The 27,592-nt window shown below is 37.0% G+C and overlaps 5 protein-coding genes, 1 long non-coding RNA gene, 1 other non-coding gene and 4 pseudogenes across 10 annotated transcripts; 5 read left to right on the top strand and 6 right to left on the bottom strand.

Moving 5' to 3' along the window:
• Positions 1–2,216: 2,216 nt before the first annotated feature.
• LOC104720888 (alanine--glyoxylate aminotransferase 2 homolog 1, mitochondrial) lies at positions 2,217–5,129 on the bottom strand. Its single transcript, XM_010438786.2, has 9 exons — positions 4,785–5,129; positions 4,226–4,456; positions 3,952–4,122; positions 3,543–3,686; positions 3,279–3,458; positions 2,926–3,151; positions 2,725–2,838; positions 2,545–2,631; positions 2,217–2,450 (listed from the first exon to the last, which is right to left on the bottom strand). The coding sequence occupies exons 1-9, from the start codon at positions 5,019–5,021 to the stop codon at positions 2,407–2,409; spliced, it is 1,434 nt and encodes a 477-aa protein (XP_010437088.1). The 5' UTR covers positions 5,022–5,129; the 3' UTR covers positions 2,217–2,406.
• Positions 5,130–5,737: 608 nt separating this feature from the next.
• On the bottom strand, positions 5,738–8,397 carry LOC104720884 (glutathione hydrolase 2-like). The gene is made up of 7 exons (XM_087471827.1): positions 8,227–8,397; positions 7,774–8,102; positions 7,127–7,645; positions 6,808–7,046; positions 6,454–6,724; positions 6,210–6,347; positions 5,738–6,117 (listed from the first exon to the last, which is right to left on the bottom strand). Exons 1-7 carry the CDS (start codon positions 8,234–8,236, stop codon positions 5,881–5,883), a joined length of 1,743 nt encoding a protein of 580 aa, XP_087327953.1. The 5' UTR covers positions 8,237–8,397; the 3' UTR covers positions 5,738–5,880.
• A 1,691-nt stretch (positions 8,398–10,088) lies between these two features.
• LOC104720883 (glutathione hydrolase 1) lies at positions 10,089–13,352 on the bottom strand. The gene is made up of 7 exons (XM_010438780.3): positions 13,177–13,352; positions 12,409–12,751; positions 11,513–12,028; positions 11,181–11,416; positions 10,829–11,099; positions 10,601–10,738; positions 10,089–10,499 (listed from the first exon to the last, which is right to left on the bottom strand). The coding sequence occupies exons 2-7, from the start codon at positions 12,730–12,732 to the stop codon at positions 10,266–10,268; spliced, it is 1,719 nt and encodes a 572-aa protein (XP_010437082.2). The 5' UTR covers positions 12,733–12,751; positions 13,177–13,352; the 3' UTR covers positions 10,089–10,265.
• A 615-nt stretch (positions 13,353–13,967) lies between these two features.
• LOC104720880 (uncharacterized) lies at positions 13,968–15,849 on the top strand. Its single transcript, XM_010438777.3, has 6 exons — positions 13,968–14,232; positions 14,326–14,652; positions 14,723–14,769; positions 15,111–15,173; positions 15,420–15,555; positions 15,650–15,849. The coding sequence occupies exons 1-6, from the start codon at positions 14,133–14,135 to the stop codon at positions 15,661–15,663; spliced, it is 687 nt and encodes a 228-aa protein (XP_010437079.2). The 5' UTR covers positions 13,968–14,132; the 3' UTR covers positions 15,664–15,849.
• A 279-nt stretch (positions 15,850–16,128) lies between these two features.
• Positions 16,129–18,111, bottom strand: LOC104720881 (pentatricopeptide repeat-containing protein At4g39620, chloroplastic-like; annotated as a pseudogene). The gene is made up of 2 exons (XR_015572810.1): positions 17,674–18,111; positions 16,129–17,441 (listed from the first exon to the last, which is right to left on the bottom strand). The product of XR_015572810.1 is annotated as a pentatricopeptide repeat-containing protein At4g39620, chloroplastic-like (transcript).
• A 156-nt stretch (positions 18,112–18,267) lies between these two features.
• On the bottom strand, positions 18,268–18,339 carry TRNAW-CCA (transfer RNA tryptophan (anticodon CCA)). Its single transcript has one exon. It is a non-coding gene; the product is annotated as a tRNA-Trp (tRNA).
• Positions 18,340–18,580: 241 nt separating this feature from the next.
• Positions 18,581–19,732, top strand: LOC104720879 (protein MIZU-KUSSEI 1-like). Its single transcript, XM_010438776.2, has one exon. The coding sequence runs from the start codon at positions 18,783–18,785 to the stop codon at positions 19,572–19,574; it is 792 nt and encodes a 263-aa protein (XP_010437078.1). The 5' UTR covers positions 18,581–18,782; the 3' UTR covers positions 19,575–19,732.
• Positions 19,733–19,806: 74 nt separating this feature from the next.
• On the bottom strand, positions 19,807–20,656 carry LOC147933503 (uncharacterized). The gene is made up of 2 exons (XR_015570511.1): positions 20,460–20,656; positions 19,807–20,113 (listed from the first exon to the last, which is right to left on the bottom strand). It is a non-coding gene; the product is annotated as an uncharacterized LOC147933503 (long non-coding RNA).
• A 2,330-nt stretch (positions 20,657–22,986) lies between these two features.
• LOC104720878 (F-box/kelch-repeat protein At4g39570 pseudogene) lies at positions 22,987–26,115 on the top strand (annotated as a pseudogene). The gene has a single exon (XR_015572980.1). The product of XR_015572980.1 is annotated as an F-box/kelch-repeat protein At4g39570 pseudogene (transcript).
• Positions 23,204–26,115, top strand: LOC109127172 (F-box/kelch-repeat protein At4g39580 pseudogene; annotated as a pseudogene). Its single transcript, XR_015572981.1, has one exon. The product of XR_015572981.1 is annotated as an F-box/kelch-repeat protein At4g39580 pseudogene (transcript).
• Positions 26,116–26,467: 352 nt separating this feature from the next.
• Positions 26,468–27,170, top strand: LOC147933502 (F-box/kelch-repeat protein At5g48990 pseudogene; annotated as a pseudogene).
• The last annotated feature ends 422 nt before the right edge of the window (positions 27,171–27,592 follow it).

Genomic DNA, 27,592 nt, shown 5'->3' with positions numbered 1-27,592 from the left:
GGAATCCACTAACATTTTATTATCGTTATATCTTTGCAGAATTCCTTGAAAAGATAACTTAATTGAATTACTAATTTTTATATACATTAACAATTTACATTTTACATCAGTGGTCAAACAAACATTAACTATTTCTTACTTATTGGCCTTTGTTTTCCATAATGACTCCATTTGTTGGTGATCAGTTGTTACTTAACAAAAGTTTTTTTGTGATGAATATATATACAGTATTCAAGTCCTTTGACATGTGTTATTTGGTTATGTAACTATCATTTGGCTCATTTTAAATTTGAAAATTAAGCAACCAAAGTTTTGCACTAAAGATATATATGATTGATATATATATATATAATAGTTTTCATAATTTTGAGTTCTAAAAATGGTATATTCTATTAAAGAACAAATGTAGTTTACTTTTTTTTTTTTTTTTTTTGTAAGAAGTGTCAATTATGAAGTTGTTTGATTTTTCACCATGTTCTAAACACATGTTAGTTGTTATGGTACCATTTTTTTAAAAGAGGTGTTTCATAAGTTTCTAACTTAAAATAAATTTAGCATTTTCACAAAACAAAACTTATATGTTCATATCCAATGAATTCTAGCAACAAGACCAACTATCAGTCTAACAATATATTTATATAGAGTCAATTATAACCTTTAACATGTATATTTCATAAATTGAGCAATTTCAAAGAAGACTATTCTTATAATCATAATTTCAACACACTTGTCATCTTTTCTTAACCATTAAAAACGACACCTATTTTTAATATACCATGGTTATGAAATTCAAAATGATTTAACGAACAAACTCTAAACATCAATATTTTCATCCCAATTGATGAATCTTCCATATTCTCTAAATACATAAGAAAATTTTAAGTTGTTGTTTATTAATTTATGCTACAAATTTATATATAAATAAGAAAAACAGTTATAATAGTATTTTTGGTCACCGTTTGGCTCTTACATCATAACTAGTTATAACCAAAATGTATAACTTGAATTAGTTTGAGTAATAAAGTAACCTTATCAAGTTAATTTGAACACACTTTGTACTTCATATAAATCCATAATCTCTTGGAAGAGATGCATGACTGTCTTTTAAAGAATGCAAATGTGTGAACACTGACTCCCACAACTACAGAAGCTTGAGTGGCTTCCACCCACTAACTAACGATGTTCAAATTTTCAGTCAGAATGATCTTTGAAATGTCTTTGGTGGTGTGGAAGGTGCTTCATCCCACTGTTTGGGACAGACTTTCGCCAAGAATTTCAACATCTTGTTTGAAAATAAAAAAAAAAGGAATGGAGGAAATGGTGTGTCCGACGTCTTGGGAGTTCAGTGCCGCAATGGTAAATGAATTTCTGCTATCCTTCCTCTCTTCCTCTTTGATTCCATAGACCTGCCAAGGAGTTGATGCCAAAAGGATATCTGCTTTTTTTGCTGATACTGCTTCGATCTTGGAATGATCTAGCTTATGTGTTGAAGTGGATCAACGTATGGACGCTCCTTCTATCAAGCACACACACTAGGAGCGGAAAAGAGTTCCATGAGTATTCGGATTGGACTTGTAGATTTGGACAACAATATGGTAGTTCATATATATTTGAAATCCTGATATGGTTGTGGAGCAGCACTATGCATCTACTGACAGTTATATACATATATATATATATATATATTTTTTTTCTTTTGCTAGGCTTGCATAGTTAGGCGTGACAATGGATCTTCGACATTGGTATCGAGAGATGGTTTGGCCCAAGAGGTTGATAATCTCTTGAAAGAGATGCATGACTGTCTTTTCAGGAATGCAAAAGAAAAGAGAGACTCTTGTGTGGAAGAGGTTGTGGACTGGGAGCAGTTCCTCAAGGCTCTGAAGAAGAGGCGACTAATTCGAGCTCCATGGTGTGAGGAAGAGAGTGTCGAGCTGGAGATCAAGAAATGATCCGGTGGATTGGCTAAGCATTTTGTGACCCCCTTCACTGATGAGCTACTCAAGATTCTGAAGGTTTATTGTATGTTGACCTTCAATACTCTCTGGCCCTTGTGTACATAATGCATTATTTCTTACTCCAAATGACTCGATTTGGGCTTTCGATATATGAGCGGATCACGAAGTCATGAAAGTGATTAGGTGGTAGACGTTTATCAATCTCTATATCTTGAATGCAAAACCGTGCTGGCTTAATCCAACATAGAAAATGCTTTTGAATTTTTGTTGGTTTATGGTTCTAAATCTCTCAGTATTTTTGCTATTAATTTATTTAAGAGAACTTTTGTTAACCACCAGCAAATTTCGTGTCATTACTGAAAGCTACAAGTAATAAATATGGGTTCAAATGATTTTAATAAGATTAACGATCATATCCTCCTTATTCGTTCGCTTTGTTTCATATCCTTCTTCACAACCTGGAGATGGAATAATCCAATGCATCTACCAAGAAATCTGTCGTTATATACAAAAAAACACAATTCATTAGTGACATACATCTTGTTTTGAAACAAACAATGATTTTAAGCAATATTATACGAATTTTTACCTGCATCGTCTTTAGTGAAACACATTGGTGGCTTTATCCTGAAAACGTTCCCATGAAGTCCTCCTTTTCCAACGAGAATGCCAAGTTCTTCATAAAGAGAAAGGAGAAAAACATTTTGGTTGACCAACTTCATGCTTTAATACTTGTAAAATTGATGCATTTGGCTTTAATGTTGTTTACCTCTAAGTTGCTCAAACAAGACAGCTGTTTCAGCCTTGGCTGGTGTCTTGTCTTTCTGGTCACTCACAAGCTCGATCCCAACCATTAGTCCTCTTCCTCTCACATCTCCAATGACTGAAACCAAACAGAGACGGGTTGTAAGTAAAAACTAAGTAATGATCTGATAAAAAAAAAAGCTCAAAATATCGTTCTGGTACTTACTATCATGTCTTTTCTGCAGATCTTTCAAACGTTGAATAAGGTGTGAACCAACTTCAGCACAATGTGCTTGGCGTTTCTCCTTATCAATAACGTTTAGAACAGCAAGTCCACCAGCTGAACAAACCGGGTTTCCACCGAATGTGTTGAACAGAATCTTGCTAGCTAAAACACTCGCAATTTCTGGTGTAGTCACCACAGCTCCTAATGGCAATCCATTTCCAATCCCCTGTGAATAGAACCGTGCCAATATATGTAACAATATATGTAGTCAAAGATTGGATAACAGAGCAAATGGTAAGAACAGAGCAAACGGTAAAGAACAGAGTAAATGATAACAACTTCCTTTGACAAACCTTTGCCATAGTGACTATGTCCGGAACCACATCTTGAGTCTGGAAACCCCAATAATGACTTCCTGTTCGGCCAAATCCAGTCTGGACTTCATCGGCAATGCATACACCACCAGCGTTGCGTACAATCTCATAAACCGATTTCAAATAACCAGGAGCCAATTCTACAGCTCCTCCGACCCCCTGAAGTAAAAATGATAATGGCATGGTGAATATTATGCTCAAGCTAGTGCTAAATTTCACTTGATGGTTTGTTCAAACAAAAACCTGGATAGTTTCTGCGATAAATCCAGCTACTTTTCCAGAGGTACCATACTCGATGTGGTCTTTCACATCTTTAGCATAAAGAGAACCATCAGAGCCAAATACTCCACGGTATGGATCTGGATTTACAACGTGATGTATTTCCCCCTGCACAATAACAGAATTGGCAAAATAATGTTACAAAAAACATTATCCAGAAAACTACATTGCAGAGACTTTGATTCTGATGGGTCTAACTCTAAGACGTGGGTAAAGGTGAAGTAAAATACTCTGCTTGAAATTTCAGAAAACAATATGGTCACTCAAGCGCAGAGACTCTAAGTTGAATGCTAGAGATCTATTTTGTTCGCATGAGCTATAACAAGGAATCAATTCGATTATTTTTTCTGTAAATGAAATTTTTGGGAGAAACCTGTGGTAATGGGTACTTCCATGTGTTAAGAGCTGTTAGTCCAATAGTATTAGAACTTCCACCATGATAAGCATTTCTCAACGAAATCATCTCAAGGCTACCAGTGTAAAGCCTAGCCATCATCATTGCTAGCTCATTAGCTTCTGAGCCAGAATTTACAAAGTACACAACCTGCATCCAAAATCGTGAAGCTTGCTGAATTCTCGAAAAAAACCTAACTTACATCATTGTTCTCGACTTGCTTCAGACTTCCATCAAAATAAATCTCAAGTACCTTAAGATTTCCAGGCATCTTAGCAGCTAATGCTTCAGCGAAATCGCCAATGGCATGATGCAGGTATATGGTCGTAGCGTGCTGAAGCAGCTTGCTCTGTTCCATAATGGCATTTAGAATATCAGGATGGCAATGACCGCATGAGACAGTGACTATTCCAGCAAATGCATCTAGATATCGCCTACCACTCTCGTCAAACAAGTATTGCATCTTCCCTTCAACGATGTTAAGCTGCAGGACAACAACAAGATATAATCAGTATTATCAGATCCAATTAGGTCAACAGCATGGATCATGAAGCTGAAGAAAACTGCAATCAAGATCAAATCTATTGTTAACGTCTAAGGAGAAAGGCAGAGTTAAACTGATCAAATGCCACACATCATTGACGACTAGAAAAAGCAGAACCCTGAAAAATTGATCATAACTTATGCTACAGTTTTATGAATTCGAAAACCCCCAAATCAGAAATATACGATCGGTCAAAACCAACAAAATCAAATTTTCAATTCGATATCAGCAAGAAGAATACATCAAATCAACGAGATGATGAACGTACAGGCTTTTGGTAGAAGTGGAAAAGAGAAGGTCCGAGAAACTTCTTCCGTTTCTGGAAAACTTCATCGGCGGAAGGACCGTTATACGGACGCGGCTGGTGATCGAACGGCGGAATCTGCGGCGTAGAAGTGGAGAAATCAGCACGGAGTAAGGAAAGCGCACGGCGATGATGAACACCAGAAGAACTCGTAGCTCTATCTATGGCTCTCTTCAGGAGTTGTTGACACTGTATCGCCATTTTTGTGTTGTTTGTTTGTACGGAACAATAATTAGAGAGATAATGACAAAGCTGAGCAACAACAAATCAATTATATACAACTGTCGTTAAGATTAATACTAGTGAAGTAAAAGGAGAGTGATTAGGGTAACTAAGTTAAAAGTAGGATTATACAAGGAATCCAAAGATTTTACGCTATAATGACGTGTCACTAAAGAATCTTGGAAAAAGGTTCGTGAATTGCTGACGTGTCACTGACTAGAGGCGGAGTATCCAATATTATCCTCGTAAAATTATTAAATTTAAAAGATTTGGGTTTTATATGAATAATAATAAATAAATTAAAAAAACTTTTATTCTGCCGTTACTGCTATCGTTTGGGACAAAATTTAAATGTTTATATGGCTTACGTTTTATCTATAATGTTTTTGAGTTCATTATATGAAGAAAAAACTGTGTTATACTTTATATACTTAAGTAAAATATGGAAGAATTAGACGTGTACATCAGTATCACAGATTCACAAATGCAAGGCAAATCATGTTGCTATTAGAGCTGTCATCCATAACAACCAATGTTGTCGCAAACTCAAAGATTATAAAAAGGCATCTCCATCCCGTCCAATGTCTTCACAATTTTTTAATAATTAATTTTATTTTATTTTAAGATGAAAATGTCTTCACAAGTAGACATTTAAAACATTTAAAAGATATTTTTACCTCCTCTAAAGACACTTATCATAAAATAGCATTAAAATTAATAATTAAATTTGTTTAATGTCAATTACAAGAAAATGAGGAATGGAGATGGTCTAAAAAGGCTAAAATTCGTATCACAGGTTTGATGCAATAATAATTGAAAACAGAAATCAAATCCGATGTCAATATCCTGAAGGGTACCCTCCTTTTCTTGGATCACTTACTGCCACAAGCTTACTCATTCCACCCGAACTTTTATCGGGTTCTTGAACCACTATCAACTGAGATATCGTTCCTCCTGCGATTGGCGCTAGGACATGACCTTTCTTCTCCAACTTAAGTCTTGTCTCTTTGGGAATCTCGAAATGGTCATTATACACTGTTGTCCAATTCTCATACTGAGCTTTGTTCGGAATCACCTGTAAATCAATAATGAAGTTACAAAAGATTAGCTTTAGTTATGAACAAAGAACAAGAAAGTTTCTCATTTTGGGAAGAAGGGTATAAAAACCTGGTGGTAGATTCTTGGAGCCGCAACGGAAGAGAGAGGATCCATGTTGTGGACGAAATGATTCAAGAAAACTTCTGTTGTACCGGCGATGATGTACATTCCTCCGCTCGCACCCAATGCGGCTTTTACTTTACCGTCCTGTGCACGCCAAAGCAGAAAACAAAAACCTATCATCGTTTAGATAGAACTCAAATACAGAGTTACTTGTACCACAAGAATTAGGGTTTTTTTTCCTTCTTCTTGCCTTGAGTACAATGGTGGGTGTCATAGAGGACAAAGGTCGTTTTCCGGGACGGATGAAGTTAGCCGGTGCCGGTGGCGGCACATCTGGATCACCTCTGGATTTCATGGGGATCGAGAAATCATCCATTTCGTTGTTTAGAACCATTCCGGTGCTCGGAGATATCATGTGTGCCCCGAAGTATCCGTTGATTGTACTAGTCATTGAAACAACATTCCTCTCCGAATCCATTACAGATAAATGGCTCGTGCCATGATCATTGATCTGATTCCATCTGAAAATTGCAGAAATAAAATTTGATAAACACCTAACACAGAAGAAAGAAACCTATAACTTATTGAGAGAAAAAAAACTTACTTGCCACCGTAATATTTAGGATCAAAGGTTTTCTTGTCTTTAATCTTTCTCTTCAACTTTTGCGCAAACTTTGGAGATAACATATCTGAAACAACCTTACTAACATTAGGGACGAAATCTGGATCCCCAAGGTTCATCCTAACAGCGAATGCATGTTTGAGAGCCTCCACTAGTCGATGAACACCAAGGGGGCCAGAAACACCCGTTGGAACACCATATTGAGCAAGAATATTCAAAATCTGCAACACAAGAAACTCTCCATAGGTATAAATATAGGTTTCATGAATATGTGAACTTTTCGCCAAAAAAAAAGACTTACAAGGACCATTACAGCGCCACCGGATGATGGAGGAGGCATACCGAGTAGACGGTAACCAAGAACATCCGCAGATAATGGTTCTGTAACCTTCACTCTATAATTCTGCAAATCTTTCATAGTTATTATCCCACCGGCTTTTTGTATATCTCTTACAAGGTTAACCCCAACCGTGCCATTGTAAAACGCTTTTAGACCGTATTTAGCGATTTGGCTTAGTGTAAAAGCCAACTTTGGGTTACGGCAAATAGTCCCTGGTTTCTTGAGCTCTCCGTTTGAAACATATACCTCAGAGAGACCTTTGTCTGCTAAGATATCGCTTCTAGACGCGTTCATCTGCATATAGAGATATTTTGAAATCTTGAATCCATGAGCTGCAAGTTTCTTTGCAGGACTCACTAACCGCTTCCACGGTAGCTTTCCATGTTGTTTCCAAGCCGTGAATAGACCAGCGACTTCCCCGGGGACTCCTACTGACAAGGCTCCTTTCTTCTTTTTCTCAATATTATCACCATACATATTCTACATATATATATCGACAGAAACAACCAATCAATGTCAGAAACGTTACTAAAACAAATATTTCGAAACGCACATTTTGACAAAGAGAAATATAAAAAAACCATTATTAGTAAAATCACGTTAATTACCTCAGTGGCTCTTAGAGGAGCGGTTTCTCTAGAGTCATAAGCAATTTCCTTGCCGTCAGCAAGCTTAATAACAGCAAACGCTCCACCACCAATACCGCTAGACGCTGCACTCACGACGCCCAAACAAAGAGCAGCAGCGACCGACGCATCAATCGCGTTTCCTCCGTGACGAAGAACATTCTTTCCGATTTGAGAACACCGTCCGTCGTCCGTCGCAACCGCACCGTGATACCTAACAATGTTTCGCGATTTCTTCCGAGCCGCCACACCGTTTTGCAGAAACGCGATTATAAGAAGAGCGATCGTCGCGGTACGAACGAACGACATTGCTACAATAAATAGAGAACCAAACAAAAGATTAAATTCAGCACAGAACGTAATATATAACTTACTAAATAACTTGAATGTTACAATATGACTTCGTTAGAAAACAAAAAAAACAAAATAACTTACAATTCATCATGTGGATGTCTCTCTCTGTCTTAGAACCTCTCCTCTCCTTCCTCCTTCGTCGTTATGGAGGACAAGCATTTGTTGACACGAGTATTTATTGTAGTCTGCGGTCAAAGCTTCCTTCTGAGATTTTTTTTTTTTTTTTTTTTTACAGCCCCTTCTGAGCTTTTCGGGAAGGTAATTAGTTATTATGACAGTAAAATCATATCCAAAATTTGCAACTCCTTAAAAGATAGTATTTCCGTTTTTCTTTGGTCAATGTTTTAAATGTACTTTACAATGTTTCCGTTTTTTGTTAGGCAGCGTGTTAAAAATCTTTTTATCCTATAAAGTACAATTTACCTGTCCAATAAAATTTGACATATCAATAAAAAAAATATTTTTAAAAATAAAACAAAATTATAGATGACAAAAAAAAAAGAAAATCACAAAGACACAAACAGTTAAACTAACCAACATGATAACTGATAACAAATGATTTTTAAAAATAATTGTAACAAAAAAAAAAAGATCGTGGTAAAAGTTAAATAGAGACAACCTTACTAAAAAAAAAAGTTAAATAGAGACAAACACATATTTATATATCTTTTAGTAATTAGTATAAACAGTTCACAGTTAACACAAAAAGAAAAAAATATATATATCTTTAACTACTGCCCACAATCTCTACTCTTCTTCCACGATCTCTCTGATTCAACAAAGTGTCAGTGTCACTAATATAAATTCTCACTTGTATTCAAAAACCTAGATCCATGGAGAAGGGAGAAAATGAAGGAGATGATATTGAGTCGAAAAGAAACATTTGGCAAAATGGTAGTATGATTTTTTCACTATGGAGGAATCAGATATTATCTCTCTTTTTTTACTACAATTCTGTTTTGGATTTATCAGTTATGATTTAGTTTGTTAAATCATCGTTTCATCAGTTGCATGTCTCATCAAATTCCCTATTTCAAAATCTTTTAATTTACAAATTTTTTTTTTTTTCGTCATTGTTTCAACAATCAAAAATCTCATCAAATTATATATTTTACAATCTTTCAGTTTAAAATTTCTGTTTTCCCTCGATTCTGGTTTAGGTTGTTCATTGGGAATTATAGTGTTCATCAAATTCTCTATTTTACACAGAATTCTGAATTTTATATTTGGATTTGCAGGTTCATATTCCAAAGTATATTCTCCAGTAGCCCACAGAGATTAAAGATGTCAAAAAAAAATGAAGTGAATGGGTCTCTTCTCTTACTATTTGCATTTTCTTAATTTATGCTTTTAGTAACGATGAGATATTACCATAGGGATGCTACTTCTTAGAGACCATTCACTCCAAGTCTCCAACACAATGGAAAAATTTGTAGACAATTTGTTGCTAAATTTATCACTTAGTTTTCTAAGTGATAAAGATTCAAACCATGTATACTAAAATTGTATTGTTAATCAAGATCAAAGTATGAAAACTTCTATCAAGTTTATATATTATAAAAACCAAATTTTCTATCAAGTTTCACACTGCCAACTCTTTATTTCTTACGTTTTTTTGTAATGCTATATATTTCAATCATCACCGCTGAAGAGTGTATTTCTTTTCATCATATATTTTTTACAATGTTATTACATTTTTTTCTTTAACTCATTGATTACTTCATCAGCTTTATTATTTTTACCAAAATTCTGTTTAATTTTGCAGGCTCTCGAGCTATTTTACAAGAAAAGCCTCTACAAGGAATTTGGTGAATCTACGTTAGAATTTTTTTTTTTTTTTTTTTTTTTAACGTACATTATGTCGGTTTTGAACTTGGGGAAGGAGTAAAACAATGACATCTTATAAAAATAATAATGACATCGCTATTATATATCAAACTCAAAACTCAAAAATCTTAACATAGATTCGCCCAAATAAATTATTCTACATGGTTGGTAATGAGTTTTTATTAATAAAACTAAAAAGATTGATGTAACTTGAAATTCATCCAATTCCAAAGGCCAAAGCTCGATGCAGTGAGTTAATAAAACAATTGGTAGAAAAAAATGAAATCTCGATCTCAATATCCTGAAGGGAACCCTCCTTTTCTTGGATCACTTACTGCCACAAGCTCACTCCTTCCGCCCGAGTTTCCACCGGATTCTTGAACTATGAACTGAACAATCGTCCCTCCGGCGACGGGCGTTAGGATATGACCTTTCTTCTCCAACACAACTCTTGTCGCTTTAGGAATCTCGAAATGATCATTGAATACTGTGGTCCAATTCTCATACGAAATTCTGTTTGGTATCAGCTGAAAATGACATTACCAATAGCAAATTTTAGTTGCCAATTAAGCACATAACAAGATAAGTTTCTATTTTGGGTAAAAGAAATAAAAATGCAACACAAAACCTGATGGTAGATTCGTGGAGCTAAGACTGAAGAAAGAGGATCCATCTTGAGGAAGAAATGATTCAAGTAAACTTCCGTTGTCCCAGCAATGATGTTCGCTCCTCCGCTCGCACCCACTGCGGCTTTCACCTTACCGTCCTACGTAAAACGAAGTGGAGAAAACTATCCTTTAGAACCCTAGCTAAAAGTTTCGTACAACACAAGTAATAGGGTTTTTTTTTTCCTTACCTTGAGTACAATGGTCGGTGACATAGAGGACAAAGGTCGTTTTCCCGGACGGATGAAGTTAGCTGGTGCTGGTGGTGGAACATCTAAGTTACCGTTAGATTTCATCGGGATTGAGAAATCGTCCATTTCGTTGTTCAAAACGATTCCTGTGCTCGGAGATAGCATCACTGCCCCAAAGTAACCATTTATTGTACTAGTCATCGACACAGCATTCCTCTCCCGATCTATGATCGATAAATGGCTTGTACCGTGGTCGTCGATCTGATTCCACCTAAGAATCGGAGAAAGGAAGATCTATAAATCAAGAAGTTAAGAAGGAACTTGTGGGTTTCAACATATATTTAAAACTTACTTGCCGCCGTAAAATTTAGGATCAAAGGTTTTTAGGTCGTTTATCTTTCTCTTCAAGTCTTGTGCAAACTTTGGAGACAACATATCTGAAACAACCTTGGTAACATCAGTGAAATCTGGATCACCGAGGTTCATTCTAACTGCGAATGCGTGTTTCAGAGCCTCGATTAGTCGATGAACACCAATAGGGCCTAAAACACCCGATGGAATCCCATATTGAGCAAGAATGTTCAGAACCTACAACATATATATATAAGAAGCTCCGTAAAACCCTTTTAGTAAACAAAAGTTTTATAAGATGTCAAATTGCTGCCAAAAAAACGAGAGACTTACAAGCATCATTGCAGCACCACCGGATGAAGGTGGAGGCATACCGAGTAGTCGGTATCCGAGAATGTCTGTGGACAACGGTTCCTTGACCTTTACTCTATAACTTTGCAGATCTTTCAAAGTTATTATCCCTCCAGACTTACGAATATCCCTCGCTAGGTTAACTCCAACGGTGCCATTGTAAAATGCTTTTGGACCGTACTCCCCAATTTGCCTCAAAGTTAACGCCAATTTTGGGTTACGGCAAATAGTCCCTGGTTTCTTTAGCTCTCCATTTGAAACAAATAGCTCCGAGAGACCTTTGTCTGCTAAGATGCCGCTTCTTGTGGCGTTCATCTGCATATAGAGATACTTTGAAATCTTGAATCCTTCTGCAAGTTTCTCTGCAGGACTCACTAACCGCTTCCACGGTAGCTTTCCATGTTGTTTCCAAGCCGTGAATAGACCAGCGACTTCCCCGGGAACTCCTACTGATAAAGCTCCTGTCTTCTTTAGCTCAGGATTAGCTCCATACATATTCTAGCGTCAAGTGAAAACAACCCATAAGTGTCTTTGATAGGAAAACATGCAAAGAAAACGCTATTTAAGCGCAATAGAATTTAACAAACCCTACTTTTTAAAAGGATAAAACGTTGAAAACGTTCAAGCTCAAGACCACGTTCAAAACGCTTATTTAAATGGAAACTAGTATGTTAAAAATTATAACAAAAATGCCATTTAAGCTAAAAAAAAAAAACAGAGAACGCTCAGAAACACTATTACTACCCCCTATACAATGTTCCACACCAAGAGAACGAACATGGTCCATAATTCAAAAACTTCTTACGAAAACGCTTATTTCAAACGCTTTTTTTATCAGAAAAAGTAGGACATTAATTACTAGAACTAAAACGCGTTACCTCAGTGGCGCTTAGAGGAGCGGTTTCTCTAGAATCATAAGCTATCTCTTTCCCACCAGCTATCTTAACCAATGTGAACGCTCCACCGCCTATACCGCTAGAAGCGGGACTGACAACGCCCAAACAAAAAGCAGCAGCGACCGACGCATCAAACGCGTTTCCTCCGTGACGAAGAACACTCATCCCGATCACAGAACACCGTCCATCGTCAGTGGCAACCGTACCGCGAGACTTAACAATACTTTGCTGTCTTTTCTGAGCCGCAGCGTTTTGAAGAAACGCGATTATAAGAAGAACGATCGTCGCTGTTCTAACCAGCGACATTGCTACAATTGATGCTTGCCTGGGATAATCAAACCAAAAAGGAGAAGAAAAAAAATGATCTTTCAACGTTTAAACAAAAAAACAGATTCCTTCATCTAAACAAAAATTATTTTTTGAAGAATCCTCGAACTTTCACCCCAAAAAAACAGTTGAAATATAGTCAACTTTTAAAAACGTTTAGTCTCGCGCCGTCACGCGTATACGCAAAAACTCAAAGCCATCAAAGACTTTTTTTATGTTACAGTCTTTGAGGAATGAGGACCACACACACAAAAAGAAAAAGAGCTCAAAACTTGAATACAGTATATGATTCACAAGAAAACAACGACACTTTATATATTTCTTGTTCTTTGAGCCAAAGCCACCCAAGATTTTTTCCTTTTCTTTAAGCCCGAGTTCTAAATATGAGTGGGAAATTCATAAACTTGAAATAATATAACTTACAGTTTATATAGAGTGATGTCTCGTTCTTGGCGATAAGAGGAGAATATTGTTCAGATCAATATAAATACTTTGCCAACTCCAAGTAGATAGATAATAAGGAAGGTAGCTATATGTCTACATCCATAACAAAGTCGCCGCCAACTCCTAATTTTAAGTCTCTAGTTTATAAAGTCTTTAAATTATATAGTTAATAGGAAGATTAATTATAATGTAACTCTCTTGAACACGTTGAAGTACTTATTCAATGGATAAAAACTTGGTCCAGAGTCCACATGTCGGCTACAATTATCTATAGATCTAGATCGTTACAACTCAAATTAATATTAGAAAAAATTGGAATCTCCCTAAATTAGTTCAGTAATGATCTCAATTTTAGTTAATTTTTGACCAAAGAACTAAAAAAAAAAAAGACTTTATTGATTGATTATATTTGAAGTAAACTCGTGAGAATCTCGAGTGCTGCTGCTCAAACTTGTTTCATTGGTCATTAAAAATAAGTGCTCGTCTTCATCATGCTTGTCCCTTGCAGCCTCGTGGACCGCAAAAAAACCTTTCCATTTTTTATTTTATTTTATACTCCTATAATGAAAAGATAAATTTCCTTTTTTCCCTCGCCACACACACAGTATTATTGGTAAAAATCAGTGTGGGCCTCCATTTCAAAATGTCATGTGAAGATCCTAAACATTGTTGAGCCCATTGGGCATTATTACAATCACGGGGTTGGATCTGCCAAAAGATTGTTTATTTCTTGTTTACTTTTAATAAGCCTAATTAATTAATTAATTCCCGCCCAGTTACTATTCAAAAGCTTTTTGATTTTGGGGATTTTCTTTTTTTAGGGTTTCGAAATCCAAAATTGCTCTAATTATTGCGGATTACGATTTAAAAAAAAAATTTCAAATTGGTCCTTGAATCGAATTGAGCCTCTACTTGTTTAGAAGAAATCATCGATAATGCCGAAGAGAAAAGCGAAGGAGTGTGTCAAACTCACTGAAGAAGATAAGAACGATGACAACAAGCGAATTCGAAGAGAAGACTTGGTCGACGAAGAAGGTATCTGATTTTATTCATTCCAATCGAATTTTTAGGGTTAATTTTGATATTTTAAAATCTGATTTTTTTGGGGGGTTATACAATTTTGTGTAGTCGAAAGACAAATCGCTGCGATTAGGGCGATTCGGGATGTTGAGATTGAACAGACTTTAACTGCGTTGAGGTTGCTCCGTTCGTATTTTACCGAGGAACAGCTCGACACACCTGTGTTGGACTTCTTCAAAGAGAACCTTCCGGATTTGACAATATCAAGAAACGAAGAAAGTGGGGAGATTGAGTTGAAATGGAAAGACGAAAACGGTGATCCTTCGGATGGCGTTGGCATGAATTATTCTACACTTAAACGCTTGTCAATGGGTTTCCCTGATTTATACAATAGTAGTAGGCCTTCTCTTGGTGGCTATGATTTACCTGATAACGGTAGGCTGAATGGGTTTGAGTATTTTGAGATTTTGTTTTGGTGGTATTAAAACTTTGACTTTGGTGGCAGTGAAAGCAAGCCTGTTAGGAACTGATAACCCACAGCTCGAGAATCTTGTAAGTTTATCTTCTTGCCATTTTTCTGGTGGTTTCCTGGAATCTGGTAGATGCCTATGCCTATTAGAATTCGGGATTGTAGCACAGATTGAACATTTAGTGAATGTGTCATTTGCTTTAATCAGTTTTTCAGGCTTTTCACCCAACTGAGTTAGTGCATTGTATAGCCAGCCTTTATTTGTTTGTTTTAGTGATGTTTAGGTTACACTAAATCGTGATCTGGACTCTTTTTTATTTATTTTGTTAACCTTGTATTGATCTTCTGCCTTCCAAATTATGCAAAACTACTTCAGGGAAGTCGGTACAAGACTCTAATTTGATATTTTCCCTTGGGTTTTTAGGTCTTCCAGAGGACATCTGACAACCATATGCTTGCAAGCCATGCTGCTTTTCAGACTCCTGGGGTATGTATTTTATGATTGTCTTCTGTCTTGATGCAGTTATCTCGTACGTTTCTTTGTTTGGTTATTTGGCATGTCTTTTTCCTTCGAATTTTTGTTTTTACATTGATCCCGAGAGAAAGAAATCAGTTCGTGGTGTCGAAATTTATCCAGCTATATTTTCTGTTGCAGAATGAGCTATGTTTGTTTCAGTGATAGATTTTGTACATACAAGCAGAGACTCTACTATCGTACTTGTAATTTTTCCAGGTAAATGGGCAGAGACTCTCTTTTGGAATGACACCAAAGACTCGGAGGCTACCAAAACATGGAGAAATGATGCTCTCTGTGCATGGCTCTCCTTTGGGGGTCTACAAAGAAGACCACAACATTGGAGCTATAAATGGTATGTTTCTAGATCTCTGTCGTTCTCTGTTCTTGCTCCATCCAATGAATTCAGTCATAACATGCAATCTTATGTGCATCAATTGATTTTGCAGAGGAAAACAGTTGAAGAGCTACATAGATTCAGACACTTTTGGATTGTGATGGTTTACTCTTCTAGTCGTAGGATCTACTCAGATCCCAAAAATTCTGTATATTTGTTATGTGCGTTCTTACGGATACTATAGTAATTTAAGTCTCTAGAACAACACAACAATAAACATGTTGTTTATAAATAGATGAAACTTTCCAGTTACACTTTACCAACTAATTACAAAGACAAGTGAATAGTTCTTTCTTCTCTTTGATCTTCCCATTTTATCATCTGGATCTGAAGAAAATACTGGCTGCTATTCTTGACTAAGCTTTCTTGAATATACCTGGAAACTTTCTCATATCCACTTAAGTTCTTCAAATAGTTATTTCTGCAGATTTTCTCTGCAATCTTGAACAGGTCTGATTAAATTATGTTCCAAACATGCTTGTTCTGAAATTGTATGACAAAATCCCAATTAGTCTCAATCACAAGACAAAATAATCAACCGAACTGGAACTATAGCTTTGACAGTGGAGTCATCATCTCTACAAGAACACACATATTCGTAGTTCCAGATGAGTATAAAATAAAGAAGAACACTAACCATGACTCAGGGTGGAGTGCAGTGCAATCAGATTCACATCCAGCTTAGAGTTTGTTCGGTTTTGTTACATCTTTATCTTGGAACTCAGTCAAATTTCTCCCACCACGTCCTTAGGACTGTCTCGTGGCCTGCTTGAACGAGTTGATTTCCTGTTTCCAGAATCCGAACCTGCAAAAACTTCAAGGGCTTCCAAGAAGAACCTCTTATTAGGTACAATCCCATCTTTCTCCATTTTCTTCATCAGTATTTGGACATGCTCCTTCATATCTGCCTTAGTATATGCCTTATATAGAAACTTATACGTCGATGCATCTGGATGAACTCGAAAAGCACTTGCATTATGGAAAAGCTTATCCGCTTCCATGTGAAGACCATTAACACAGTAAACTTCAAGCATGGCATTGAGTGTTGACGCTTTCAACAGCCTCTCTGATTCAACAACTTCCTCAAATATTTCCCGAGCTCTGGAAACAGAGCCACAGTAACCGTACATCATGATCATGCACTCATATGTGATAAAACTCGGCATGTAGCTCATATCATTCATCTTCTTGAAAACCCATTCCGCCTTATCTATCAGACGAGCTTTCCCATAATTTATAATCATTGAATTGAATGTAGGCAGAGTTGGCTTCTCCTTGGACCGCATTAAACTCTTAAAAGTCTGCTCCATCTTCTCAAACTCTTGCTTCTTACCATACGAGTCAATAAGCAAATTAAAGGTGATGATGTCTGGCTTACACTCATGACTCCTCATACGAGTAAGCACAGATTCCATCTCCTTAATCATCCCGTTTTTCCCATACGCATCCATAACACCGTTAAAGGTGTAAACGTCAGGAGAAACTGGACTAATATCCAAGTCTTTAAACAAAGCATTAACTTCGTCCACTTTACCAGATTGAGCAAAAGCCCTCAACAGGATATTATAAGTCACAACATTTGGTTGACACCGTTCCATTCCTTTCATTCTATCAAAGTATCCACGAACTTTCTCCAAAGCTTTTGCCTTGTCACGTGTATGAAGATGAGCCGTTATGAGCGCGTTGTAAACAGAAGCATCAGGACGACACCCACTGTTTTTCATCTCGGAAAACAGCCACATTGCCATCCTGGTTTGACCCTTTTTGCCCATTACGGATATCAATTTCGAGTAGACTCCATTATCTGCTATGTACCACCTCTGTTTCTGCATCCACCTGAACACCTATAGCAGAATCACCAACAAGTTAAGAAAAATTAACACAATCCCAATGGTTGCTATGCTCTAATGAAATCACCAACGCACATCCTGACAGAATCCTTCATGCTAAAGTGTTGTCACTGGACACAAAACAGAGCTTATGAATCAAACCAATGAGCTAACTTGATAAAAATCCAATCTTTTATAAACCCAGAAGCTGAAATTGAAAACACAAAATCCAGAATCGGAGCCAAACCTCAAGGCATTGGAGCCACTTATCGGTTTTGCCAAGCTCTTCAAAGAGTATGAAACAGTGCTCACCTCTTACGACCTTCACATACTTGTCAAGGGTCTTGACCAATGGCTCTCTGTCACTGATCCTCGACATCAGACTCCGAACAAGAACTCTGTTCTCTCTCTCCGCGCTCTCTCTCTCAGCAAGTCTCCTCCTTGACGAAATCGCACCGCAAGTTATCCTCGTCTTCGTCGGCCTCCTCGCATCGCCGAGATTCAATGAGAAACGAATCCATCTGTGATTGGTTTCTTGGGGAAACGAAGAGATGAAATCGGATAATCTCAGTGACGATGGCGATGTCAACATGTAGTGTATGGACATTTTTCTGGCTGACTGAGAGAGTAGGAGGAGGATTCGAGGTTTTTTCTTAGAATTCTTTTAATGGGGATAAGGGTTTTACAGATACAAAAAAACAAAATTAAGGATACATTCAGAGAAGAAGAAAAACTAATTGGATCGTTTCTGTAAATAAAATTTAGGGAACACCAAAAATAATTGGGTCGTTTCTGTAAATACACAAAAATAAAAAGTTTAAGGATCAAATCTTCGGGATTTTGAACCCGACGTGAATCGAACACGCAACCTTCTGATCTGGAGTCAGACGCGCTACCATTGCGCCACGGATCCTGTTGTACTATCGCTACAATAAATATATTTCAACTTTCAAGTATACTTCGTAATATGCTCATGTTTGCTAGTTGCTACCACTATGCAAACAATAGCAACCATAGTATAAGCTTAAAAACCATAAAAATGTGGTTTGGTGTTTGCAGTTATAGCTTCGATTTTCACCTTATCACGACCACCATTGAAATCTCTAATCAACTTTTTCTTAAAAAAGAAATTAACAAAAACGAAATTTAGGAGGAAAAAAAAAAAAAAAAGTTCAAGGATAAAGATTGGTAGGAGACAAAACAAAAAAATAACTATTCAAAGAAGAGGAGGAATAGAGAGAGCTAAAAACACAAGACTACATTTGTACAAGGACGACGTTGGTTCATTTAGTCGTCGTGGATCGGTCGTCGAAGAAAGATATCTTCCTTCTTTCTTCGCCGTACGATCGTCGTCTAATGCTAGAACCATCAAATCCAATGGCTACAACTTCTTGTTCCTCCTCTTCAACCCCTCATTCGTCTCCATCACCTTCTCCGTCTCCATCTGCCACGCCGCCACGTCAACATATTCTCCTCGAGCCACCATCTTCAAAAAAGAAGAAAAGCAGAACAAATGTTTTCCGAGTCATACGCACCGTGTTTCGCTCTTTCCCAATCTTTACAACACCATCCGTAGCATGCAAAATCCCGGTTATCCATCCCGGTTTAGGTTTACCGGACCCCCACCACAGCACGTCAAGAATCACCGGGACGTTATTCGGATACCGTAAAGGCCGAGTAAGTCTCTCGATTCAAGAAAACCCTAAATGTTTACCTTCTCTAGTCGTGGAGCTCGCCATGCAAACCACGGCGCTTCAAAAAGAGCTAAGCTCGGGAATGGTGAGAATCGCTCTCGAGACTGAGAAGCAACCTCGATCAGATAATAACAACAACAAAACAGAGAAGAAGACGGATATTTTGGAAGAACCGTTGTGGACAATGTATTGTAAAGGAGAGAAGACAGGCTACGGTGTAAGAAGAGAAGCGAGCGAAGAAGATCTCAACGTGATGGAGTTGTTACGTCCGGTGTCTATGGGCGCCGGAGTACTGCCGGGAAACTCGGAGTTGGAAGGACCCGACGGCGAGATGGCGTATATGAGAGCTTATTTTGAGAGAGTTATTGGGTCTAAAGATTCAGAGACTTTTTATATGTTGAGTCCTGAAGGTAATAATGGACCCGAGCTTAGCTTTTTCTTTGTAAGAGTTTGATTAATTTCTTTCATGGTTTGAATTAATCTAACGTGCATGTAAATGCCCGGAAACAGCCGCGGTCTGCCGTTATATAGTATTATTTTAGGATAATTCTAAGAATTTTTGTTGTTCTTTAATTTTTTCGTTGCTTATATATATATACGTCGCTCTCTCTCGTTTTTAGGTTTTGAATTGTATAACCACTTCTTCGTTCTGAAAGATCTCATAGTCATATAGACATCTTTTCCAATATAACAAATGGGATGAATTCAGTATTTAAACATACGTGTATATATATATATATATATATATATATATATATATTGATACTTGGAAGCAGACCATATACAGGACAATCGTTAAGCCTGAAATTCGAAACAATATGGAACTCTTCTCAATTGTCCGAGAAATTATACCATCAATGGTCAATTGTCGCTACATCTTGGCGCCTGGAGGTGCTGGTCCATTTTTTTGACGTGCTTGTTTTGAATCACTTCCTCCAACGTCAATCTTGATTTCTCTGATCATCATTTTTTCCCAAACCCCTTCATCTTTTCCTTCTCGTACAATTAGTACAAATTAACAACCATCAGTATTTTTGAATATTTACTATCTCTAAGACTCAGCATACGGAAGCTATATATATGATCGTCCGTGTGCAGAAAATATGTGTCACAATAATTGTTTGGTTCAACGTCGATGAGAAAGTAAATATCATTTTCACAGTAGTAGTCTAGTAGATATCCTAGAAGATGTAACATGTAAGATATACAAGGAACATGCATGCACCCTTTTCCGAAACGAACTTTACATGAATATATTAATAAGAAAATAAACAACTTTAATTTGGTTTGAGAATAGAGATGAATTAAGTTTATAAATAAGAACTAGCTAGAAACGTACTTGTCATGGAAGACTGGTATGGAATCCGAGCGGAAGCTATGTTTGATGATCCAACGAACAATAGAATAATCAAAGCAACAAACCAAGTTAAGCGGTGATACATTTTGGTTTTGTTTAAAATAATTAGTTCTACCATGTATAAATCGTTTATAATGTATATATGACGATTTTTTTTAATTTTTAGAAAATGATATTTTATTTCATTTGGTGAGAAGATGTACGTATTTATAGAATAATGGTAATCAAGTTTTCTCTGACGAGAAAAAAGTCGTCTCCAACTCTTTTGAATTTTGAAAAAAGAACGGTCCAAGTTATCGTCTGCTCAGACTCTTACCGTTAGAGACGGTCAAACGACGCAGATGCTGCGTAAAGATAAAAATCTTGTTCTAACGTTCCAGTTTTCTACTAAAACGATCTTATTAAAAGTCAACCCCCTTTTTTCTTCTATAAATCAAGAAATAATCATATCAATCTCATTATTTTTCTTGCAAAAGATCTTATAGATGAAATTTCATTTATTCTATTAGTTGTTTGGTTACAATAATTTCAGTTTCAGTTTAAATTAGTGAGATGTCATAGACATATCTCTTCATTAGTTGACCTTTCACAATAAAATATGTTTTTGGTTTTTGATAATAAATGATATAGATGTATACGTGAGAATATAAAATAAACATTAATTGTGAATATATATGAGGTTTTTATGCCGCAACTGAGCTATATATGTATATGTCAACACATCATAATAAGAAGCTTTAAATATGATCGTCTATAATTAGGGTTTGGTGGAGTCTATGCCTGTTGGTGGGTCAGGTACACGCTTAATTTGAAATGCTTCCTCTCACTGCAGTTTTGATCTTTTCATCCCATATTCCCTCTTCAGTTGTTTATTTTATTTTTATGAAATATATCCAAACAACAGTGTAATAATGATCAATTATGTTGTAAAGTAAAAAAAAAATCAAAATATTCGTTGAGGTATATATTCGCTTCAATTTGATCTCTATAATAGCCGTCACAGCATTAGCCCTGTAAGAAAACACACTATAGTTTCTAAAAAAATTGCTATTTGGGCTAATGCTGTGTTTGATGATATAGAAAACAAGAGAACAATCAAAGTAAACAACCAAACCACTGCTTTATACATTTTGACTATTTTTTTTTCACTTTTAATATAATGAGTTTTAGAATGTAAACCTTTGCTAATATAGAGATATATATAGAGAGAGAGAGATAAGGAGAGAGAACTAAAATTACCCAATTTTTTTTTTGGTCAACCAAAATTTATGCTCTTTTTTTTTTTTTTAACTTTATCTTTTATGAACATATCAAATTAAATACTATCCATTAAAAAAGAAACTCTTGATATGCTTTAATTTAAAGTATATATATTTTAATATATCTTTCTTTAGTATGAGATTATATTTTTCTAACTAAAAGAATCTGATGTTTGCAATCTATTAACTTTGTAGAGATTGTGTTAAGTTTCAAATTCCTTCCTATTTATTTATTTTTTGTGTAAAATAAAATAATAGTTTAATTACTTCGGGGCGTTAACTAAAGAAAATAATTAAATTTCTTCAGATGTTTAAATCTTATAAACCAGTTACCAAAAATGTTACCCGTGCCTGTCACGACCACGAGGAATAAACCTGCTTATTCTAATAACTGAAATCATGTAGTAATATATTTGGAAACCAGTATATTCTGCTTGCATATATGAAACTTACATATATCCTATACGAGATTAGCATCATTAACAGGCTCCTGAAACTTGTAAAAGCGATGAAGCTGTTCTACAAAATAGGAGAGGTTTAAAGTAACTCATAGGCACACTCAAAAGGTTATTTATAATACTTGTTCAATCTTTTTCTTTTTGTCAACTCATGTTTTACTATTATAGTCCCATTCTATCGTATCATCTCAGGTTTTCTAGCTGTTAATAGAATCAATCAAAGGGATGAATCACACTGCAAGAATGTTTATACAGGTGTTTTTGGATTATTTTGTTGATATCTTGCTCTAGATGTACACCACTTTGCATAGTATACTCTTCTTGTCTGTCCAGTTTCTCCTGGTTATGCAGGGCAGTCACGTTCTAGGAATCTCAACACATTCAATTTGATATTATAATCTGAAGGCTAAAGAGATTCCAAATGTCTGTACGTACTTTCAATTTGTATCATTCAACTACATCTTTCGATTCCCCCTTTTCGTAAGAACTATAAAAAGTTGACTTGGTTTAATGTTTTTTCTTGCCTAATAAAAGTCTTTTTTTTAATTGGACTAAAAACAAAATCAAGTTTTCTCTGCATTGCATTGGATAGCTGATAATATGTGGACAGCAAAGTCTTTTACTATTACTATTCGTCCCGACAAAGGAGCCCACGTTAAACTTGTGTAATAACCACCACTTCAGAAAAATGTTATTTCCGTTTTTTCTATTTTTTATAGTTTGCATCTTGACCGTGTCAAACTTGTGTAATAAATAAATTAATAAACGCGCCTGTAGACTCTCTCTTAAAGTTTATCGAGTCTTCTCCCACTGCTCTAAAACATTTTCTTTTTCTATATGATTTTTTTTTATATATTTTGGTGTGGAAAAAGTCTCAATTCCAGAAAGAATAATGTATTGATAAAGGTATTGTAAAGTATCAATCTACGCAAACACCGTGTAGATTGGTTCTAACCAAATAAATAGAAAACAAGAAATCTTGAAAACCAACGGGCGGCGATTTTGTCGTATGTCGTCTCCAACTAAACCTTCGGCCGCCATGAACGACGAGAAGGCACCGTCGTCTGAGCAGAAGAAGACGTTACCATTGGTACTCTCACCGATCACGAATCTGTTTCTTCCTGACGACATACTTTTGAGCTCCCTAAGCCGCATTTCAAGATTATATTACCCAACCTTCTCCCTCGTCTCCAAGAGTTTCCGCGGTCTCGTTGCTTCTCCTGAGCTTTATAAGACTCGGTCCATCCTCGGTCGCACCGAGAGTTGTCTTTATGTGTGCCTAAGGTTACTTAACGACTCTAACCTCCGATGGTACACTCTCTGTCGGGTTCCGGATCGGAAACTAACAAATTTCTCAGGCGGTCATTTATTGGTCCCGATCCTATCTCGCCATGCTCCTCCTCCTGCTCATTGGTCCAGTGTGGTCGCTGTTGATTCTAATATCTACGCTATTGGAGGGCCTATCAATGATGCGCCATCCTCTAGCGTCTCGGTCTTGGATTGTCAGTGTGACACGTGGCGTGACGCTCCACCCATGCGGGTGGCACGGAACTACCCTACTGCGACCGTTCTTGACGGGAAGATATATGTAGCAGGAGGCTGCGAGGATTGCACTTCATTGGATTGTATAGAGGTGTTTGACCCAAAAACTCAAATTTGGGACTCTTTGGCAAGTCCTGGCACTGAGAGATGTGAGAGACTTGTATATAAGAGCGTTGGGCTTGAAGGCAAATATCACTTGTTTGGAGGTGCGGGACGTCATGTGGCTTACGACCCGAAAGAAGGAGGTAGATGGGACTCAATTGGAATGGATATGGTCGATATGGGTCGTCGAACATGGGTTTCGTATTGTGTGGTAAACAATATATTGTTCTATTATAATGATATTGATAGGAAGTTTAAATGGTATGACTATAAAGGAAGGTTTTGGAGAAAACTCAAGGGTTTGGGACGGCTGATCAAGTTTCTCTCCTATAGCCGTGTTAACTTAGCGGCTTACGGTGAAAAGATGGCGGTTATGTGGGACACTTTTGTGCCTTCTAGCTCAAAGAACAAGATGATTTGGTGCGCGGAAATTACAATTGAAAGGCACGAAAAATACGAGATTTGCGGTAAGACCGAGTGGTTCGATGTTGTGCTTAGAGTTCCCAAATCATATGAATTGGTGCATGTTCTTGCTGCTACTGTTTGAATTGATGATGGTGATTCGCCGGAGTATTATTGTGTATTATTGGGCTGTTAAATTTGGTGGATGTTTCCAGCTAGATTTTTCACTCGTATTTTGAGGCCCATTTTATTTATTAAGCCCATGTTTGAGCTAGCCCTTTCAAAACATGTGGAATCGCACGCGCAACCTGAGCGAATACGTAAAACGCGCTCGACGAAGTGAAATCCCTAAATGTCCCACCTGAGTTTGTTCTCGGCAAGTCGGAGAAGAAGAAGCTGAAGACATCGGGAGGTTGATTGCTTAACGGCTAATTTCTTAGTTCCGCCAATGTATTCCCCGAAGAGGAAGAGGAAGAGGAAGACGGTGACGACGACGACGACGAAGAAACCATCGCTTAAGAAAAAGAAGCTATCCGATTCACCGCCGACGCCGATTCCGTCACTTCCTGACGATTTGCTTATAAGTATCTTCGCACGCGTCTCGAGAGTATATTACCCGACTCTTTCTCTCGTCTCCAAGAGCTTTAGATCACTCATTGCTTCACCTGAGCTCTACGAGACTCGGTCACTCTTAGGCCGCTCAGAGTGTTGTCTCTATCTGTGTTTACAGGGGAGGAATCCTGATCCTCCTAACCCTCTCTGGTTCACTCACTGCCTAAAACCTGACCGAACCCTAACTAAAGGCACCAGGAAGACTAAGAAGACGAAGAAGAAGTCAAGGGGCAACATTTTGATCCCAATCCCAGTTCCAAATCCTCCTCTTTCGCACTGGTCAGGTCCCGCTTCCGTTGGTTCTGATATCTACTTCTTTGGCGGATACATTGAGAATGTGCCTTCATCTAGAGTCTTGGTCCTAGACTGCCGGTCTCACACGTTGCGTGAAGCTCCAAGCATGCAGGTGGAAAGGTTGGACCCTTCTGCTACCGTCATTGATGGAAATATTTATGTTGCTGGAGGCAACCAAGACGACGAGGGTACAGAGTCTTTGTACCCGATCGAGATATTCGACTCAAAGACCCAAATTTGGGATCATATTCCCGTTCCTAATTGGGAGCAAAACTGGGGTGGTCTATCAATAAGCGCATATATTGAAGGAAAGTTCTGCCTGATTATTGGGAGTAAGGTTATGGCTTATGATCGAGAGGTAGGTAGATGGGACTTTGTCGGATATCAGCTGGGTCGGAGTTGGTTTTGGCCTTGTAATTGCACTATAGATGATGTTTTGTACTGTTATGGTGGAGCTATCCGATGGTATGACACTAATCAGAGTATGTGGAAAAATATGAAAGGTTTGAAAGGACTACCTAAGTTTGGCAAGAATGTCTATGTAAAGTTGGTGGATTATGGTGGAAAGATGGCTGCTTTTTGGGACAATCGTGTGCCTTTAACTTCTAGTGGAGATAAGTACAAGACAATTTGGTGCGCGGTGATTGCGCTTGAAAGGCCCAACAGTGAGGAGATTTGGGGGAAGGTTGAGTGGTATGAGGCAGTGCTTACAGTCCCCGTGTCATATGAATTTGAGCATGCTCTTGCTGTTACCGTTTGATGGATGACACACAGGACAGGCTTGGATGTGGTGAAACGTTTTGTGGGTATTGTATCATTTTGTTGGATGATTGTGTATTGTTTTTTTTTTTTAGCTTTATGCTGTTAACATTGTTTCACTTGTAAACCTTTGACGGTTAGCTTATTTCTCTGCTGCTGAAGACCTTATGGCACATTGTTTCGGTTGAAAAAGAAAGTTTACTTCTTTCATGGTGGTGCATTGTTTCGGTTGAAAAGAAAGTTTACTTCTTTCATGGTGGTGCATTGTTTCGGTTGAAAAGAAAGTTTACTTCTTTCATGGTGGTGCATTGTTTCGGTTGAAAAGAAAGTTTACTCTTAGCCGTTGTACCTTTTGGAATCATGTAGTGACGCACTACTATATATAACTTTTTGTTTTGAATGTGTGTTCTTTTGAAAAACTTTTTAGCTTGGAAATCCAAGTTATTTGGCTTTCTGAAGTTGCAGGAAATTTGTACGAGGTAAAAATGTGAGATTTTCAATTTGTTTTAAAATCACCCATTTTGAGATGATTATCGTCTCAGGTCTTCTAGCTACATGATCAATGAATCATATTGCAAGTAAGTTTCTTCAGGTGTTTTGGCCAATCTTGTTGATTAATATATAATATTTATGATTTTGATATATATATTTACATGTATATATATTGAATAGTTCTTTCATTCTTTATTATACTATTAAGTTCAAGTTTAAATTTAGCATTTCAGTTTAAGTTTTGATTTGATTTATAAATTTTATTTTTTAATGATTTAAATCATAAACTTAAAATACTCAAGAGCGCAGTGATTGATGAAGCTATCTGCTTGTTTGGGCATAAGGGTGTGGCTTACAACCCAAAGTTAGTCAGATGGGAAGCAATAGGAGCGGTGAATTATTTGGATTTAGGATGGCTACGTTTTACTTATTGCGTGATTGATAATGTACTATATTCTTATACTAAATCAGATGGAATCAAATTGTATGACTCCAAGTTTGGACGCTGGATAAAGTTGAAAGGTTTAGAAGGTTTGCCTAAGTTTCCTGGCTATGGTTGCGTTAGATTGGCCGATTATGGTGGAAAGATGGCTGTTTTGTGGGACATGTATTTGCCTCCTAGTGGCTATAAGAACAAGGTGATTTGGTGTGCGGTCATCAAACTTGGAAGGCGCTACAATGAAGAGATTTTTGGCAAGGTTGAGTGGCTTGATGCTGTGCTTACAGTCCCTCGGTCTTGTGAGTTTGTGTGTGCTCGTGCTGCTACTGTTTGATGATTTGACTCGGTAATGTTGCAGGTAGAAGTTTAGTTTAGTTTGCATCGGTCTGCTAATCCTAGCATAATGGTCTAGGTTGATCAGGAAGGTTATTTACATTTGTAGGAGAACTGTAAAACAAGATGCACCCTTGAAGAGTAGTTTACAGATCTCTTTTGTTTTATTTCGCTTCATTTGCTAACAATCTTATAAATGGTTATGGCTTTATGTGTTTTCAGTTAGTATCACATGGAAACTCTTAACCAAAATGCTCAAATATCTCTGCTACAAAAGTTCCCAAATTTATGTTTTAAGGGCTCAATAAGATAAAATCAAAAGGATTCTGAATACTATTTGTCACTAATAGAGTAATAATACTTTTGCAATGGTGTCATACTGTCATTTTATATTAAGAATTTAAAAATGTAACTTTTCCGGTC

Source organism: Camelina sativa, chromosome 11 (assembly GCF_030686135.1).
Source record: "Camelina sativa cultivar CO46 ecotype springtype chromosome 11, ASM3068613v1".
NCBI lineage: Eukaryota > Viridiplantae > Streptophyta > Magnoliopsida > Brassicales > Brassicaceae > Camelina > Camelina sativa.
This window is presented reverse-complemented; position numbering and strand designations above follow the sequence as displayed.

Coding starts and splice junctions, on each gene's coding strand:
- LOC104720884 (XM_087471827.1), bottom strand. Junction 6,725..6,807: donor CCTAAATATTACGGTGGCAA/GTAAGTTTTTTT, acceptor TGCAATTTTCAG/ATGGAATCAGATCAATGATC. Junction 6,348..6,453: donor CACCCACCATTGTACTCAAG/GCAAGAAGAAGG, acceptor TGGCGTGCACAG/GACGGTAAAGTAAAAGCCGC.
- LOC104720879 (XM_010438776.2), top strand. CDS start 18,783: ATGCTAGAACCATCAAATCCAATGGCTACAACTTCTTGTTCCTCCTCT.
- LOC104720880 (XM_010438777.3), top strand. CDS start 14,133: ATGCCGAAGAGAAAAGCGAAGGAGTGTGTCAAACTCACTGAAGAAGAT. Junction 14,653..14,722: donor CTATGATTTACCTGATAACG/GTAGGCTGAATG, acceptor CTTTGGTGGCAG/TGAAAGCAAGCCTGTTAGGA. Junction 15,174..15,419: donor CTGCTTTTCAGACTCCTGGG/GTATGTATTTTA, acceptor TAATTTTTCCAG/GTAAATGGGCAGAGACTCTC.
- LOC104720883 (XM_010438780.3), bottom strand. CDS start 12,732: ATGTCGCTGGTTAGAACAGCGACGATCGTTCTTCTTATAATCGCGTTT. Junction 11,417..11,512: donor GTGGTGCTGCAATGATGCTT/GTAAGTCTCTCG, acceptor TATATGTTGTAG/GTTCTGAACATTCTTGCTCA. Junction 10,739..10,828: donor CACCGACCATTGTACTCAAG/GTAAGGAAAAAA, acceptor CGTTTTACGTAG/GACGGTAAGGTGAAAGCCGC.
- LOC104720888 (XM_010438786.2), bottom strand. CDS start 5,021: ATGGCGATACAGTGTCAACAACTCCTGAAGAGAGCCATAGATAGAGCT. Junction 4,457..4,784: donor TCCACTTCTACCAAAAGCCT/GTACGTTCATCA, acceptor GTTGTCCTGCAG/CTTAACATCGTTGAAGGGAA. Junction 2,632..2,724: donor CTTGTTTGAGCAACTTAGAG/GTAAACAACATT, acceptor CTCTTTATGAAG/AACTTGGCATTCTCGTTGGA.